The 18,546-nt window shown below is 39.6% G+C and overlaps 1 protein-coding gene across 2 annotated transcripts; it reads left to right on the top strand.

The window, feature by feature from the left end:
- The first annotated feature begins 762 nt into the window (after positions 1–762).
- On the top strand, positions 763–18,536 carry camsap3 (calmodulin regulated spectrin-associated protein family, member 3). 2 transcript variants are annotated; one of them, XR_008648770.1, is made up of 18 exons: positions 802–1,270; positions 4,512–4,774; positions 9,947–10,078; positions 10,153–10,239; positions 11,672–11,810; positions 11,889–12,028; positions 12,105–12,189; positions 12,269–12,302; positions 12,385–12,440; positions 12,631–12,703; positions 12,791–14,858; positions 14,944–15,068; positions 15,553–15,845; positions 15,929–16,022; positions 16,149–16,258; positions 16,459–16,577; positions 16,685–18,226; positions 18,291–18,496. XR_008648770.1 is itself a non-coding variant. In XM_033970532.2 (17 exons), exons 1-17 carry the CDS (start codon positions 1,129–1,131, stop codon positions 16,982–16,984), a joined length of 4,260 nt encoding a protein of 1,419 aa, XP_033826423.1. In that variant the 5' UTR covers positions 763–1,128; the 3' UTR covers positions 16,985–18,536. The 2 variants fall into 2 exon arrangements, 1 of the variants encoding a protein (XP_033826423.1); XM_033970532.2 differs by having other exon boundaries at positions 763–1,270; positions 16,685–18,536.
- The last annotated feature ends 10 nt before the right edge of the window (positions 18,537–18,546 follow it).

Here is an 18,546-nt window from a genome sequence, read left to right as displayed (position 1 = left end):
GGCAGTGCAGAGACCTGAGCACAGGACGCATGTGTGAAGTACTTCCTGGTTCTAGTCAGGACCCGAGCAGCAGTGTTCTGGATGTACTGCAGCTGTCTTACTGCATCCTGATTGATGGTGGTCAGAGAGGCCAGTGGCGCATATTGGCAGCCACGTTTCCATCTGACAGATTCAAGGCAACAGTGCCTATAGAAGAAACATAATGTTGTAATGTTGTTATGTATGTGTGTGTGTGTGTGTGTGTGTGTGTGTGTGTCTATATATATATATATATATATATATATATATATATATATATATATATATATATATATATATATATATATATATATATATATATATATATATATATGTATACACACACACACACACACACACACATACACACTGTATACACAGTAAAATATGGTTTCAAAGTTAGGCATACACTGTACACTGAAGTCTACTGTAGAACAAAGTCAGATACTTGTACTCTAGTACTCTAGTATACTGACTCAAGGCGAAGTGTCCATTTTTGATTTGATGTAATTTGAAGTTTAAACATCTTTCCTTTGATCCACTGACGTTCTAATGAAATAAACAGTTTATTTTTTTGAAGTCAGCAAATTCTCGTGTGTTCAGGAGCATGCAGGTATCAGAGCTGTATTTCTGCAGATGCACCTGTAAGTTCTCGCCTCAACCTGCTCCTCTGTGCATTCATACAGGGAAGGCCCGCCCCCGTGCTCCAGGCGCAAATATGATTGGCCACAGGGATTAGTGAGTGATGCCAGTATGGAGCACCTGGGAGTCAGTCATCTGCTGGGCTGCGCAGCACACAACGAGCTGATAGCAATGCGGACGAAGAAAGGCAAAAACGATTGGGATTCGTTTTGTTTTTTGTGCTTTGCGAGTTAATTGAGCGTTTTGTCACTACAAGACGAAACTTCTGAAAGAATCCGCGTCCTGAATCACCAGACACAGGGCTTAAACTGGTTTGAATGCTGCTCCGGGGCGGAAATTTTCCTCATAAACCCAAACCAACCCACATCCGTATTCTCCTGGCGTTGGACTATTCAGCTCCCAAGGATGATTGCTTGATATTTGTGTACTAAAGCGTCCAGACGTTCCTGCCACTGATCCAGCAGTTTTATGCTCACTATGGGGGACTCGCCTACCATGAGGAAGACGTTTGTGGTCCCAGACATAAAGCCTTTGGATTTGTATGACTGTTCTAAAGCTAAAATATGCGCAAGTGTCGGATGGCTTCTGGCGAAGTCATACGGCAGTGCAGGTAGGTTTCACTTTTATTTACCGACTATTACCTAGTTTAAGGATGTCCTGTTATCTGTTGTTGTTGCCTCATTTTGGCAAGAGAGCGATGTAACAACAACTAAGTTACGTGTAGCCTATGTCGGGCCACCTCTGAGAGTGGAGCTCAGCGGTTTTACGCACAAAGAGCAGCACCCGAAAGGGGCACCACGCATTTTACTGACACATGTCATTTGTTCAGTGACTGATCACGTTACGAGGGTATGTGACTGAAACGGGGCTTCAAACAAGGCCTTATCATGCTAACCCATTTTGCGTTTTCTAGCCGCTGGGTTTAACCTGAAATCGTTCGCTACTGGCTCTGCGTTAATCCGGCTCCACCACCAGACGTGCTGCATGGGATGGCTGAAGTGGAGAGTCGTTTTCCCCTGCCAGAGTTGACAGCAGGCCTAGTTAATCTATAGCCCTTCTTTGCTACCTTTTGGTAACACTGAATTTCTAGTTTATTTATTGATTTCTGGATTATTTTAATGAAATGCGTTGATCCCTTAGGTTTAGGTACCGAGACATAGTAACACTTTAGTCTGATAAACATTGCTCACTGCGTTCTGTTTCTCGTTACCTGCTTAAGTAAATAAAAGACAGAATATTGTTAAATACCCTTGTTTACAAAATACACAATGCGCTTGTATCCTCTGCCCTCTTTGCTTTTCTGCAATGGCTCACTCAGTGCATTATTTCACAACCACAAACAGACCTTGGGCCAATGACACTAGGACACTACATATGTTCTGTTTAACACCTGGACCACGCCCTCAGGCCAAAGTCACTCCACGCAGTACAACCATTCATCTGATTAAAGGGCTTTTGGTAGACAACTTATTGATCTTCCAGCTTTATGTAAAGTCAAGACTACATCATATTCAAACCTGCTGAATCTTAAGTAACTCTGACACATTTTTGTTAGTTCAGTAGCTCAATTTTAACAAATGCAAGTATTTGGCCAGTGAAAAGCTAAAAGGATAGTTCTGCATACTGACAAAATGCATTTAAATGTTTGTTAATTAGGCCAATCAAACTTATTTTGGACAACGACCATGTTACCCTCATGACTTTCTTTGTTTGGCCTGGGACCTGAAAGTCTGGATTCACCAGTTTTAAAGGCCATGCTTAATCTTAGGCCACTTTTGTTTTTGACAGTTCCTTTTGAGCCAGTGCCATTTTCTGTACCATTTGCAATCTGTTGCTCATGAAGTCTAATCGTTGTCTAATCGTTGTTACATGGCTCACATACCTGTAAAGGCAGAGGTATTAAGATGTAAAACTAAACAAACTTGTGCAGGTGCAATAGGGTGTTAGCTCCACCTAGTACCAAAGCTTTTTGACTCATACATGCAGTAACTACTCTCCTCCCAGCTTTGTAGCTATGGTGAGTCAACAGGGGACAATGTCACGGACAAGGATATGACATGCCATTTGTGTTTACAGAAATGTTCAATTCCCTCAAGCACCAATGGCCAATGCTTATAGTACATAAAATAATACTTGTTTGCAGAGACAAATGCAGCCCTACATATTAACTTTAAGGTTAGTTTTTCATGTTTGCTTTCAATATAGACCTGGTCATCACATGTGAGGTAAAGTGCTACCTTTTTAAGCAGTAAAACACTACCTCCTTTGTGATAGAAATAACAGTGATCTTCTCTGTTAGATCCATCACGCCACACGTCCAGCCTGATTACAGCTTACCAACTTCTAAGACCAAAAAAATAAATGTTTCAACTAATATTTGCCAATCTCAGTGCAAGCCCTGTACTCTAATAGCATGATTAAGCATACACATTTAAATCACGTTTGTTGCTTTCCTGGTAACAGAAAAAGGAATTGCTTTCTAAAGAATTTTGTCCAGCTTGCTTATTTTAGAGAGCGCTGAGTAACCTTTGTCTAATTTTTTTCCCCTTATCTTAATAGTAGCCAGGTTTATGCATATCTTAAATGTGTTCGCTTGTCTAGGAAAAAGCCACGCGTTAGGAGTCACTCAATAACTTACTACAAGTTTAAATATAGCTTTACAATAGCTTTAGTATCCCTCCCACTACTCAACGGGCCGCTAAGGCTATCGAATACATCGTGCTGTAATCGTCGTAGCTAGTTAATGTGTTGGGAGGTTTAGCAACGTGAAACTTGATGAGTGAAAGTTATCCTCTTACCTTGTGTGGTCACAGGTAGAATGACAGTTTCATGGACCATGGGAGATGGATATTTTGGATAATGTGTGCTGTCATTGCATTATAGTTTTATACATTTTATAAATGCAAGTACAATATACAGTAATAAAGCATAAACTACTTGCCTACTTTAGTAATGTTTGTTATCAATCCGTGATCTCACTGTGTAGCATTTGCATCCTACTTTGCCTTCTGTGTCAGCTCTCACAGACTCTTTTACTAACACAATGGAATTTACCATAGTGGAATTTATTTAAAATTGAAAATATCTGGAGTCTTTTATCATACCATGTTTTTAAATTAACACATATGGAAAAACACATTTGTTTAGACTTACTTTAATATAAACAACCCCAACACAGCATTTTTGCAAATATTTTCTGCTGGTTGGGCTTGGATGTGGAAGAACCCGTTTTACAAAGGGAGTGATTTCGGAAAATGCCTGTTGTAGTCCTATTGACACACAACCTCATGTTTGCTATACTGCACCCTTTTAACCTATATAGGCATGGGTTCAAAGGTTTTGGGGTTTCACATCACTCTTGTATTTTTTTAAGTGGTTGAGGTTTTATATTTGCTGTTGCAACATGGGTCATCGAGTATCTTGTAATCTTATGATGTCAACCCTTTCTTAATCTCACACTGACCTTGATTTGTTACCAAACTGATTTAAGTTTATAGTGTGCAGATCATGTATAATGAATTCCAGTTGGTTGCTTTACTCAAGTACAGTATAGACTCATAGTATAGACAAAGTAATATAAATTGCAAATGTGTCTTAGTAGTGATATTTGCAGTTTATCACAAACAGTATAGAATATGTTATGGTCTGTAATAAATGCAGTGACTACTATGAAAATTAAATTCAACAAATCTTGCCATGTAAAAAATGTGTATACCCTTTGTAAGTTTACAGGATGTTCAAAACATTCACACAATACTTCGCCCCAGTGTCTGTGTGAAAGTGTTTATCAGTAGCTCTGTTCCTGGGACGGGGAGGACTTATCTAACTTTGAATGTTTTGACTCTTGGCAGAGAATGTCCCAGTGGAGCTTCGTGACCCCTTCTACTGTGACCAGTATGAACAGGAGCACCTTAAGCCACCAGTCACACGCCTCCTCCAGTCCTCTGAACTCTACTGTCGCACCTACGGCCTAATCATGGGGGCGAACCAGGCTGACTCACAACCAAAAGACAATGTGGCCCTGCTGCAGCTTTGTGCTCAGAGAGGAATAACCTGCAAAGACCAAGATGTTCCAGTGACTGACATGGACCTGCGGCAAAAACCTATCAAAATGGTAAAACATTACAGATGAGTTTTTACTAGTGTAAGACGACATGGTATAATAAACAAATACTATTATTTTGTGATGAAATACACAAAATTATCTAAAAAGAGCTTTTAAAATGATTGTTTGGATATCAAGTATTGAGTAATGGGTCTATTAACTATTTTTCATGTGTGGTCACAATTAAATTTGTCCCCTAGTACTTTTCCATTTTGACCATTTTCCAGGTCTAATTATATAACTGTCCCTCCTGAAATTATTACCATTGATCAGTATGTTCAGATGTTAGTTTTAATTTATGATAACAAACCATAATTGCTGCCCCACGTCAAATAATTTATGTTAATAGATTTGTGTAATTAAAAAAAGTTACTTTTGGCAAGCAGTTGAAGCATTATCAGTTATGAACTTGCAAGTTGTATAAGATGGTATCAATTAAAACTAGCTTTTATGACATCCTAATATTTCATTTTTTACCTACTTACCCATTTTACATCATTATCATCATTTTACATCATTACATCACAACTTCATCTTTACATCCAGTATATGGAATATACTGGATGTAAAGATGAAGTTGTGATACACATGATTAAATGTTCCCTTTTAGTGGGGCAATAATGTGAGAGAGATTTAGTGATTATATATTATATTATATTATATTATATATATTCGTTTATGTGTTGATTTAAAGGATTAAATAACAAAATAAAAAGGCCTTCTAAATTCAGTTAAGTTAAAGTAGCCCCTACTACACTGATCCTAAGAGCTGAGTGGATCCAGCTGCTAAGGCTGAGGGCCACTGCACAAGGAACGCCTTCTTTAATTTCAGGGCGTGAGGGGAACTCTGAGCCAGGGCACAATAGATGCTCCAGATCATTGACAGAACAATGGCGGGACAGTCCTAGTGAAACTTTATATGCACTGAGAGAGGAGAGGAACAGGTTTGTCCTCTTTCTAAACCAACATCATGCTCTCACTTTCTGTGGCGTTTTATTTACACCTAGAGATATTTAGACCTACTACAGACAGTCCTGAATGTGGTTTAGAATATATGCAAAATATAAATATTGACTATATTATTTATAATAAAAAGCAAAAAATTTGATTTTTATTAAGTCAATCTCACCCATCCTAGTATGGATGCTTCTTCATGCTTCAATTTAATTTTAACATTGGAGATATTTGCTACATTCTCTGTATTCTCTGGGTGAGCTGCAGCCATATTATGTTATTGTCAGGTGAGATGGTTTGCTCCACTGTGTTGCTGTAGTTTGTCCTCTGCTGCTTTACTTCTGGTTCCTCATGGAAAACTTAAAATACTTTCATTTTAATCTTTACTGCTGGAGTTTTATCTTCCATGCTTTGATTTTTAGGTCGCAGCTCCAGTAGGGTCTGATCTCTGGTTTTGGCTGACACACTTATTGCTGCATTTGCTGTGTTCTAGTTATTCCGTAGTATGAGAGCCTCCAGTCGCCTTTGGCCCTGGTCGCTCTCGGAGATTGTGAGCAGTGAAAATGGGTCATTCGGCTGCAGCATTGGGATGGAGCAGCAGTGGGTCTCAACTCACCAAAGCTTTAAAATTGGCAAGAGAAAACCTTTTTCTGATGTCTCTTAGTAAAAGTTAGTCACCTTAAAATTTCAAGTGCAACTTCCCTTTAACCCCTGAAAGCTCAGCCTCTCCTGTGTGACCTGGGGGAGCCCAGCCCCCGTCCCTCCTCAGATTGAGGATAAAGATCTGTAAAGATTAGAGATAATCTGTGATGCAGACTGTACGTCATCAGCATGACTAGCACTGGATGTTATTGCTTTTCCTGCACTATATTGATTGGTAGATGGTAACAATTATATTGTCACTCCGCAATAATGATTAATTATGTTACTGTTGGTTTCAGGTATCATTGATGTTGTTGGCAGATTTTATGCATTTAATTTTGTTCAGTGACCAATAACTTGTATTTAAATGAAAGACATGTTTATCTGTAATTTCTGCATTATACATTAAATAGTTACAGTCATCAGTTTGTTTAATCATAGCCGTTTGCTCTGGATTATTACTTCAAGACCTCTGCTCTTTGTGCATGTTCATAAACATGTGTTATAGAAGGATTTTCTCTCTGAAATCCCCTACAAGGGCCCCAGACCTGCTTGATCCCAATGTTTGCCCCCCCTCTTTATGCTCAAGTCACTGTGGGGGAGGGGGTTAAGTAATATTTCAGACATAAACAGATTTTGTTTTTATCATAATACTCTCATCTAATGATTGACCAAAAGCTATTACTGTGTTGTGTAGGTGAAGGGATATAATGTATTAGTTATTCTTAACAATGTATGGATTATTTTTGTATTCATATAAAAGTTGTGCTGTGTGTTCTGTGGATGTTTGGCAGAGCTGTGCTAGTGCTAACCCAGGAGCATGCAATGCTGCAGTCAGTGCTGTGTACAGATGCATTATGGGTCAGCTGGTTGGTTGTTATGGTGACCTGGCAGGCCGAATGGTCTGTGCTCAAACTGCTCCTCGTCCTCCTCTCATTAGGTAGACTTGTGATTTAGCTTAAGGAGCTCTCCTGGGCCAGCTATGAAAATGCCCCCTCTACCCTTGTGATCTCAAGTATTGCACAGTAGGAACACAGACACTTTCACCAGTGCTTTTGTTCTTTTTTGTATACATATTCAAAAGCAAGCAGTTTTTGGTATTTTCCCAACTTAAGTATTTGTTCTCTAACTTTAGTGGGGTTAATTATTAATATATCAGTGATTCTTGAGAGTCAAAACAAGTCCCCTCTAGAACACAGCAATATGTTGAAAAATATTTTCAAAATATCATAATTGGCATACTATTAAGATAAATCAAAGGGAGCTCTGTAAACTGGAGCCATTTATTTTAAAGTATTTTTTGATTCTTGTTAACTATTTTGATGTAAATGAAAGGTCAATGTAATTTTTTGTTTCCTCCGCCAGGGTTCAGAGTGTTCACCTACATTTATTTAAACATTACTGGACTAAGTGTAAACCTTGAGTCAGGTCATTATCTAACATGTGGAACAAAAAGAAACAAGCTGCAGTGTACTGTCTATGTTTTATAAATTAAAAAACATGCATTTTGTCCACTCCATCAGTGGTCAAAATAATATTTATGAATCTACAAATGGGATGAATTTCTATTTTATGGTTTAAGTAGAATATAATCTACTTAAATATAGCATAAATGGCAAATTTAACAACAACTTAACATCAAGTTAAATGTGTGATTTGATATTTTAGGCTGATAGTGTTGACAAACTTGCCAACTTGGTAAAGAATGATATGTTTAATGTCTTGTTTTCTTAACAAAAATGTATCATGCAATAGATTATTCAAATTTTCACCTCTTGAAATAGTATTGTCAGTTGGCACATATATTATGAGCCCGTTATAGCCCAAGCATATTGTGACATGAGCTGTTTGAAATTAATGTAAAATATGTCCAAAAAAAAAGTCACTATCAAAATAAAAACCCCTAGAGGAGCAGAGGAGAGAGGAAAGAGGGATAAGGAAACACTGAAGGAGTATTGGAGAGGTAGAAGTGAAAGTGAATGCAGGCAGAGCCAGGGGGTCGAGGGAGGAGGGAGAGTGGACTTTCATAGTCAATTTGGTGGTTGGAAGATTAATAATTATCAGTTTTTGTGAAGTATGGTCAGAATAAAACATGTATCATTTGTTTTACTCTGGACTTAAACATATTTTTTTCAGTTTTCAGCAGTTTTCACTTTTTTTTAACAACATGGTCTGCTTGTCAATACAAAAATACAAAATTACAATTTTAACTGAACACAATAATTGGCAATAACTGAATTATGTTGGGGAAATATGTCATATTTTAGAAAAAATGTTTTTATCCCCTTTCTTTGTAGGGTTAGGTCTGAGCCGTACACAAATGCAAAGAGTCACATAAATGTATTGTGCATTTGAAAAAAATGATTTTCAAACTCCAACTCTCAAGAGTCACAGATAAGATAGACTATATATATAATTTTAACACAAACATTGTCTTGTTATTCACAAAAAAGCTTAGTACTTGACGCATAATGAAGGTGGTGTCATGTCTCATAGCTAGCCTCTTTAATCTCTACAGTTCTTGTGCACAGGGGTCACAGAGCTCTATGGTTCTGATGGCAGCATATCCAGAGCACTAGCCCAATGCTATCTGACAGCAGCGCCCACTGGCCTGTCCCAGCAGCGTGTCTGCTCGGGTCAGCACTTCACTTCAGGGTCGAGTAGACAGAGACATAGACATGCAGGAGGGTCTAATGCACACAGCTGGATCATTACAGTCCCCAACTGAGGCAACACCAGAGGTTAGAGTAAGAATGCTTGGCCTCTAAAGTAGGTAGCAAAGGGAACAGGCACCGATTTGTACAGATTAACTTAATGCCTTGGAGATGAATTGGCTCAAAGTAGGGGATCAGTATGTGTGTGTGTTGTTTATTCCCCTTTCTTGCCAACGAGTCACATTAAAACATGCATACAAAAAAAAAAAAAATACATCCATTACCTCCAATGATGGGCAATGTAAAAGTTTGGATGGTAAAAAACTGTGAGCACTGAAGTACTACATGAGCTGCTTGACTAGACAAGCAACAGTCATCCCATGGCGCATATCCCAAGTTTTAATGAGCTAACTGCTTAATAGAGTTAAGGTGCTTGTTTAGACTGACTTGATAAAGTTGTTGGTGCATTTTAATGTGCTTTGGCCTCTTAAAATCATGAACTCCTAAACACTGCTAGCAAATGTAGTTTTCAAATAGATTGATTTAGGAAAAGCAAAGTGAAAATGCAATAGTCTTATGACAATCATTTTACATAAAGCTCCTGAATGGTAATATTATTGCTGAGAAAATCATAGTGGCAGAAGACACGCTACCATCACAAGTCTGTTGTCACTCAATGCTATAATGGTTGCATAAACAAGGGTCCAAAGTTCAAACACATGTACTGATAGCATGTTTGCCTTGTGGGAAATCTTGCAAATGGTTACTGTCATAAATGGGTTTTGCTGCCACCTGGAGGACATTTTTAGTAATGCTGCCTTCTTCAGAATACATCAAAACGGCTTATTATATTAACTGTAAGGGATACTGTCTGTGATCTTAGAATATCCTTCTTATGAATGTGCTGTCTGTCCCATGTTATTTGTTCCAGAGTGCTCACCTTGCATTGATAGATGCCCTGATGTCTCTGGCAGCCATGGAGACACTAGCAGCATTGAAGTCATGTGGGACTGTGGAGTTGCAAAACAGTTGGGAGGAGACTGTACTTCAATGGCTGAACAAGGTAAGGAGTGAAACATACACATTCGGAAACACATAGGTAATCTTTTTTTACTCACATTTATGTTGTCATCTTAGTTGAATCAGAAACTCAGAGTTCGCGCAGATGATGAGGAAAATGACACATCTCAATCCATCACAGAACCTCAACCTGTTCAGCCTTCTGTGAGTATATTATATATTTACACATTTCCTTTTCTGTTAAAAAATGCATTTGAACTGGAGTTGAGCGAGACTCAAAGCTGTACTATCTGAGAAGAAAACCCTAATGAGGATATACTTTACTTTTGTCTCATACATAATTATTACAATCATATAATCTTGGTTATCTCAAGACAATTATCCAAAAAAAAGCAGAGTGAGCCTCACATGAGTCTCTCATTTGGGTTGCCAATTCCTATGACTAAAACGAAGGACCCTCTCTGATCTGAATACTCAGTCTGTGTCCCTGCCGGCCTGCAGCTGAAGCATGGCCTGTCCACATACTGAGAATGAGAAAAACTTGATTTGTTTTCAACCAGCAGATCCTGTTCTGCTGTGATTGTAGTTCATTTTGTATTCCTTAGCTTTAAAATTTTCTTATATTGCAGAGTTTTTGAGTTCTAGGGTCTAGTCACAATTATAAATGATCATGTTCAACAATTTTGAATTGATTCTTTTTATATTAAGGCTGTGCTATCACCTATATATTTCCTTCTTTTGTCAACTCTTATCTCCTCTGGGCTCAGTTTCTATTCTTGTTGTCTGTGTTGTCTTCTGCTTTCCCCTCTGACTTCTCTCTCACAGTGTCCCACTCGCTGGTACTGGAAACTTGTTCCTGTAAGTTCTCCTCTCCTTTTCCTTCTGCTCCTTGCCTTTATCCCTCCATTCCTCCAGTGCCACACCAAATATATCAACTATACCTGCTGGTCAGGTGTGTTCCTCAGGCGTTTGCTGGTGTGAGAACACAAGTGCATCCTATTGTAGACTCTGTGTTAACCTGCACTCTTTAGTAAACGTCCAGACTGGGATAAAACAAACTTGTGGCTCATGATGCATGAATACTGACAACAAAACAGTTTCTCAGTTTCTTGGTAAGATGCTGAATGTACTTAAAACTGCTGACCTCTGTGGTTGTATAAAATGGTGTATCTAAAATGTTTATCACGCTTTTGGCTTTTTTAAATTTTGTAAACCACTCACTTGGCCATTTTAGTCATGATTAAAAAAAAAAAAACTTTTGAAGATTGTATTATGATATATTGCAAGATTTTCTGAAACAGTGTATCAGACTTTAACTTCTATGACTATTTAGAACAATAACTACTTATTTGACCCTACACGGCCCAGATTTTATAGTGTACTACTCCCAATAGAGAAATAGTTCTTTACTAGTGCAAATAAAAGATATATGTGATAAAAATATATAAAGATATAAACTATCACTTACTGAACAGTGATAAAGATAATGTAGGAATTATTGTGGCAGGCCTAGCATTATTGTCCATTGCATGGATTTGAATAAGTGCATTTTGTATGTCTTCTGCAGTGTCATGAAGGTGTTTGTTTTTTGTTTTCACTCAGTTTTCATATACTTATTTTGATCTCTTTTCTCAAGCTTCGCTACAGGAAAGATAAAGTGCAGACCAGACAGAAGCCCGTGTTTCCAGTGGTTAATGACGTCAGAGACTTGTCCAGTGGCTGTGCCATTGTTGCTGTTATTCATTACTATTGTCCCGACTTGTTAAAACTTGAAGGTACAGACATACACAGATTTTTAATTATAAACATATCTCTGACCACTTTAAACTAATGATTGTGTGTTTCTCTATTAGATGTATGTATGAAAGAGTCTATGTCTGTAGCAGACAGTGTATACAACCTGCAGTTCATCCTAGAGTTTTGTGACAGTTGTCTGAAGAGCTGCTGCCACCTGACACTGGAGGACATGTTGTACATGCCCCAAGAACTACAGGTATATATGGTTGTTTTCTTTTTAACCTTGGTTTGTGATTGTTAATTGGAATAAAATGTATCTTTATTTAATTTAGGTAAATGTGCTAAGTTTCTTAGCTGAGTTGCTAAATTGGTTTGAAGTACAAACACCTGAATTTGTTCAGCCATTTGATACGTCAGGTAAGAAAAACTCCTTTTGGTGAATTCTGGTCAAAGTTCAAACAATTCCAGTTTAGTGAATGTCCATGTGTGTTTTTAGATGGCACCTCGGTAAAGTCAAATAGCAGTATCAGGTAAATGGGCATGTTTGTATTAGATAAATACACTTTGCTTATTACAATTGTGATTGTTTTTGACTAGCTATTTTCTTTGCAGTACTTCCCCTTCTATTTTTAAGAGGCCCTTCCTCCCTATATCCACATCTGCGACAGGTAAAATTAACAATTTGACTGGTTTGGTTTGGTTTGTCAACAGCTCATTTGTGGTTTTCCCTTTGTTAGTGCTCTGCTTTCTTCTTAAATCATTCATTGTATTCCATTCATTGTCTTTCATTGTATTCATTTAAACCCTGGTGTTGTCTGCATGCCTTTTCATTTTGTGTGTGTATTCCCATGCACTCAGGCTCTTTGACTCAGTCTACCTCAATGTCTCATATAGAAGGAGTGGGAAAGACGTGGAGCAAGAAATCTCTCAGGTAAATTCCATATTTGTAATGTGACTAAAGATCATTCATACAGTATGTGCGTTGACGTGTAAACAATGATTCTGTATTTTCACTCAGTCGACCACTGTCAGCAGTGTCCTTTAGCATTCCCTTTGGCCTGGACAGTGATGTAGACATTGTGATGGGAGATCCAGTAATAACACGCTCTGTAAGTTCAGACCAGTTAAATCCAGGAGTCCAGACAAGAGTACCCTACACTCCTCCTGAAGACGTCAAGCATGTTCTCAACAAACCTGGGGGGCATAATGGACCCCAGAGGGCATCATGGGTAACCCAGTCTATAGATATTCCTAAAGTGGCAGAGGAAAATGGCCTTGACGTCAATGAAGCGGGGGAGCTGCCCACAATCGAGGAGGCTCTTCAGATCATCCACAACGAGAGCAAGATGGAGCAGCGGCTTCACCCTGATGGTGCCCCAGATGGCTTCTACCTCCACTCCCCTGATGACCCTGCAAGCTCCAGATACACCAACAGCTTGTCCTCCGTCAGCTCTTCTGCTCCTTCACGCTCAGGAATGATGTTCAGACCCACTGGGCACAAAGATCCCAAACGCACGAGAAATGCCTCTGAATGTTCACGAGATGATGACTCTGTTTTAAGAGATGGCAGTGTGGACTCTGATGCCTCAGAGGATCTGCCTAAGACCCAGTCCACTCCAGCTACACCCGCCACCTCTATGAGAGGCAAAGAAGCACCTGACAGTGGTGTTAAAATGACCAGCTTTGCAGAACGCAAGAAAAAACAGTTATTAGATTCTCCCAAGTCTAGTGAACCATCATCTCCTCAGATGACTTCATGGGCACAAAAGTCTGAAGAAAGTCCAAGCAAAAGCCCACAGCTAAATAATGAGATGTCAGAGCTTGGAGTTCGACTTGAGGAAAAACGCAAAGCCATTGAAGCCCAGAAGAAACGCATAGAGGCCATTTTTGCAAAGCACAGGCAAAGACTGGGGAAAAGTGCCTTTTTACAACTGAAGAAGGAGCAGGACGAGGATGGTGCAGGTGAAGGAGATGGTGGCCAAGTAATTGCTTCATCTACAGAGGATGACCTGTCACATCTGACTTTAGAGGACAGACTGAACATGGATGTTGAGGATCCAGGTGTGAAGCTCCCATCAGCATCAGGACAAGCCAATGCACAAGGAGGACAAGCACTTAACAAACAAGTCCTTCTGTCCAAAGAAAAGCCAAGCATCCTTGCAGAGAACACCTCGGGACAATCAAATGATAAAATGGCAGCTCCTCTTGGAGACTATAACAATGCTGTTTCCAAGCTGACAGCAGCACTAAGCTCCTTACAAAGTGACATGCAGCGATTGACTGAACAACAAAACCAATTTATGAAAAAACCTGCTTCACCAAGTAACAAATCCTGGACAATACCGGCTAGCCCAGCACCTCCCTCTTCTCGCCTCTCCAGAGAGTCTACACGAGACTTCAGTTCATCTCCCAATGCGCCATCTCCATCACGTAGAATCATAAATCACACCACACCCCCCAAATCTCCCAAAATGGTACAAAGGAGAGCTCAGTCTGTGCCCCCCAAGAGTCCTAAACACAACCAACATATTCGCCAACCGGATATGAAGGTCCCAACGGTGTCACGGTTTCTTAATGCACCACAAGATGTAGATCGTATCCCTCATCTTCGTCGGGTCAGCCCTTCACAATCTCAGGTTCAGACTTCTTCCGCATTTTCCATTGGTGATGCCGAAAACCTTGATGATTTGCGCTCATTTGGTCCAACCCCCGTGCCCACACCTGCTCTGACTCCATCATCCAGCCCAGCACCACAACTCACGACAGAGGACGCCTTGTACGAAGTGGGGTCTGTAGACGATCAGAGTATTTTCAGTATGGACTTTGAGGCAAGACCCTCCTCTTTGCCTAAAAAGGACAAGTTAACGGGTGGTGGCGGCAGCTCGGGGGCTCCTTCAGAGTGCTCCTTTGAGAGTGACGCACCAGCAGCAGGAATGAATGGAAAACGTGGTAGCCTGATTGAGATCTCCCTGTCAGCTCTCAGAGGAGATGGAGAGGAGGAGGAAACAGGAGCTGATGGGTTATCTGATTCAGTAAGTGAACAGGCCGAGTCTGAGCTCAGAGGAGGTTTGGGATTCTTTTTCAAGGTAAAAAAAACTAAAACCTTATGCCACAGAATATTTGACTTCAAAAATGGACATTTCAATAAACAAACCATTGATTTCTTGTTAGGATGATAAAGAGCGAACAGAAGATGAAATGGCTCAGCGTAAAGCTGCTCTGCTTGAAAAACAACTGAAAAGAGCTGAAGAGATGAAACGACGCAAACTGGAGCAAGAAAAGGAAAAAGAGTCCAAGTATGTTTGATGTTCATTTATATGCATTTCAGAAGCACTTAAATGTAAAAAAAAAAAGTATTTCTGTCAAAGTTGCAGTATGTAGCTTCTCTGGTGAAGGGTCCACTACCTGTCTCCATGGATCTATTGCTTTGCCTGGAATGTCTGTGTAATCCCTCAGTCGTCCAGGTCTGATTCATAGTAAAAGCCAAAGTAAAATCTGTCAACTGGACAAAAAGTTGTAGAAGTCTTCACTCCATAGAGACAAGGTGATGCCACCAGCTCAAGTTGACCGGGCTCATGACAAAAATACATACTTTAAAATACATACTTTAGGAATGTATTTTAAATATTGAATAAAGGCAAGATAGATACATTTAATATCATACTGTAGGAACCAATAATATCTTCATAGAGATAAGCAGGTGATGAACCTTCCTCTAGAAAAGTTACACCTTTGTGTACACCTTTTTTAAATTTAATTTTATCGTCATCTTGTTATTAGCAAGCCACAGTGGATGATCATTGAGGGCTGGGGAAACAAAGCTGACGAGCAGCCTCTTACTCCTGGCACACCCACAACTCCACGTACTCCACCAGCAGAGGGCACCCCACAGCGCAGAGGGGACTTCACCAGGCAGGAGTATGAGAGGCGACAACAGCTGAAGATTATGGAAGACCTGGGCAAAGTGCTCAAGCAAAAACCCACCACTGTCCGTGGAGTCAAGAAACAGAGACCCAAGACTGTCTTCAGGGATGACTCTGTCCTGTCCAACAGTCCTGCTAAAGGCTTGATGGGTAATTTTTTTGTAACATTTTTCTCACTACACCTCTTCACTACTATTACTTTATATTTCATTGTTATTTCTTTTCTTTCATAGGCAACAAACTGAGCAAGGTGTACTCTCACTCCAGCATGAATTTGTCTTCAATGGCAAATGACACAGGAGGACTTACTGTCAGAAAATCTCCCAGGTAAAAGAAATTCCCACTTGATAATTGTATATATTGCCTTTTTTACTAAGCTACATTGAAGAGACATACACGACATAACATGAAGTCTTGAAACATGAGCATAAACTTCACATCTGCTTCCTTCAGCCGCTCTCACTCACCTGCACGTCATCGGTCACCGGGACGACGAGGCTCCCAAAATGACTGGGAAAATGGTTCCACTATTTCATCACCTGCTTCAATACCAGAATATACAGGTCAGTAATTTTCCATGCTTAACAACACCACTATCTGCAGATGTTTATGTCTTCCCCTCAGTAGTCACCATAGCAACATATTCAGCATCCTGATTGCACACGACATCAAACTTAATTGTTCACTGTATTCATAGTACTCATGCATGTTTTTTAATTTAAATTTGGGGAAATAATAACCCTTGTTTAACTATGTTTTACAGGACCAAAGCTGTACAAAGAGCCAAGTTTTAAGTCCAACAAGTTTATAATCCATAATGCAATCACTCGCTGTTGCCTAGCTGGGAAGGTCAATGAACCACAGAAAAACAAGATTGTGGAGGTAATCTATGCCACTGTGCCAGAGTGTACCTAAGAGAGGTCTCTCTGGACTTTGAAATAATCAGTTTTGTCAAGTGCTTTGACCTATCTCTTGATTTTTGTCTGTAGGAAATGGAAAAGAGCACAGCCAACCACTTCCTCATCCTGTTCAGAGACTCCAGCTGCCAGTTCAGAGCCATTTACACCATGAACCCAGAGACAGAGGAGATGGAGCGGCTCACTGGCATCGGGCCTCGAGTCATTACTCCTGAAATGGTGGAGTCTATTTACAAATACAGCTCTGATCGAAAACAATTCACTGTCATACCGTCCAAAACTATGTCGATGAGTGTGGATGCCATCACTATACCCGGCCACTTTTGGCAAAAACGACCAGGGACTCCGAAGAAGCTTGGGACACCCAAATGAAGTCTAATTAAGATGTCTGACCTTATTCAGGACCGCTCATCAAGTATATGGCCAGTGTGGCACTTGTGGTACCTCCTTAAAGAAGCTGCTGACTGTGTAATTTAAACGGCTTTCAATATGAGAATTATTCGGTAAGATGCCAAGAGACTAGGCCAAACACTATAGTCATAATAGTTGGAATTTTAAGAGCTTCGGATTGGCTCTGAAGGTCATTATTGATTGTAAAGTTTTTGCCTGAATGAAGTTTTCCCTTGCAATCATTTCTCTGACTCGTAGGTGACACTAGAAGGGGTGCCTGACTGCCTATCCCCACAGACTTTGGAAATAGAAAGGTGATCTTTGAGTTTTGCTGGCTCTCCTCTCGCTGCCTTTTACCTCTTCCAGGGCTCGTAGCTATGTGTCTCAGCTGAAAAGACAATGGCTGTTTGTATGTGGGTTTGTGAATGTAAGGTCCACAGTGACCACTCTCTATGGTGAAGGGCCAGGAGCTGTGTTAGGGCTGCACTGTTCTGCTGCTGTCATCAGTGGACATAACTGCCCATGCTTCAGCTTCAGCATATTTTGCTTGACAATTCACTGTACGTTTGAAACTGAGTGAAGAATGGCATAAATGAATGAATTCATTCTACATTGTGATTACAATGGTAAAATGTAATCCGGATCTTATCTTGAAACAAAACTAAAACGTGAAGGAAATGAATGCATTTTTCCTGATAGTAATTTCTATAAACTTATAAGTTGATTTTTGTAAGCTACCAGTAAGCTATCGCTGCTTGAAGCATTGTAAGTTGTATGATTAAGGATGAGTGAGTAAGAATGGTTATTAAATCTTTGAATGCATTTGTTTAGGGATCAATAAATCCATAAGGTCACTTGCCTGGTCCCTATTCTCTTTTGTTGAAGCAAGTTAGATCAATCCTTGTAGGCAGCCCCCTCTCTTGTTTTCCAGACACACTTAATGTAATTTACCCTTCTCATAGGGCCAGTATGTCCACACAGTAATGAGCTCAACGGGATTCTGCAGAGGACGGTGGTTAGTGCCATATCACTACATATTACCAGAAGGACACTGGGCCACTCCTTTCTCCAGTCTTAAGCACTACAGTAGCAGCTTTGGTGGCACTGCCTTTTCCTCAAATAGTTTAGGTAATAATTACACAGTAGCATTTATGAATGATGGTGAAATAATCTAAAAGAGTGAGTGGATAATTATTGTATGATTTTTTTATTATTTATATATTTGTAAAAATGTAAGGTTGTAGTAGAACAATATATATTTCGTTCCTGTGCAATGTTCCTCTTGAAGTTCCCGTGTCACACAGGTATTTATATTTATTTAGTCTTAGCCTTAGAAAGTGAATTTAATGTAAAGTTCTGATTCATTTCTGTTTTGGTTAAGGTTTTGTTGTCATTCATTTCATGTCAGCCATTCATGTCTTTGTTCCTTAGTTTTTGTTCTAAGATTGAGCTTTGCAATCATGTGTGTTCATTTCATGACATGTCATTGATAACTGGAACAGAAAAATAAAATACTTTTTACGGTAATCATTTCATTTCTTATC

Source organism: Periophthalmus magnuspinnatus, chromosome 8 (assembly GCF_009829125.3).
Source record: "Periophthalmus magnuspinnatus isolate fPerMag1 chromosome 8, fPerMag1.2.pri, whole genome shotgun sequence".
Classification (NCBI taxonomy): Eukaryota; Metazoa; Chordata; class Actinopteri; order Gobiiformes; family Gobiidae; genus Periophthalmus; species Periophthalmus magnuspinnatus.
Note: the sequence above shows the minus strand (reverse complement) of the source record. Positions and strands in the feature narration are given on the sequence as shown.

Coding starts and splice junctions, on each gene's coding strand:
- camsap3 (XM_033970532.2), top strand. CDS start 1,129: ATGCTCACTATGGGGGACTCGCCTACCATGAGGAAGACGTTTGTGGTC. Junction 1,271..4,511: donor GAAGTCATACGGCAGTGCAG/GTAGGTTTCACT, acceptor GACTCTTGGCAG/AGAATGTCCCAGTGGAGCTT. Junction 16,259..16,458: donor TTCAATACCAGAATATACAG/GTCAGTAATTTT, acceptor TATGTTTTACAG/GACCAAAGCTGTACAAAGAG.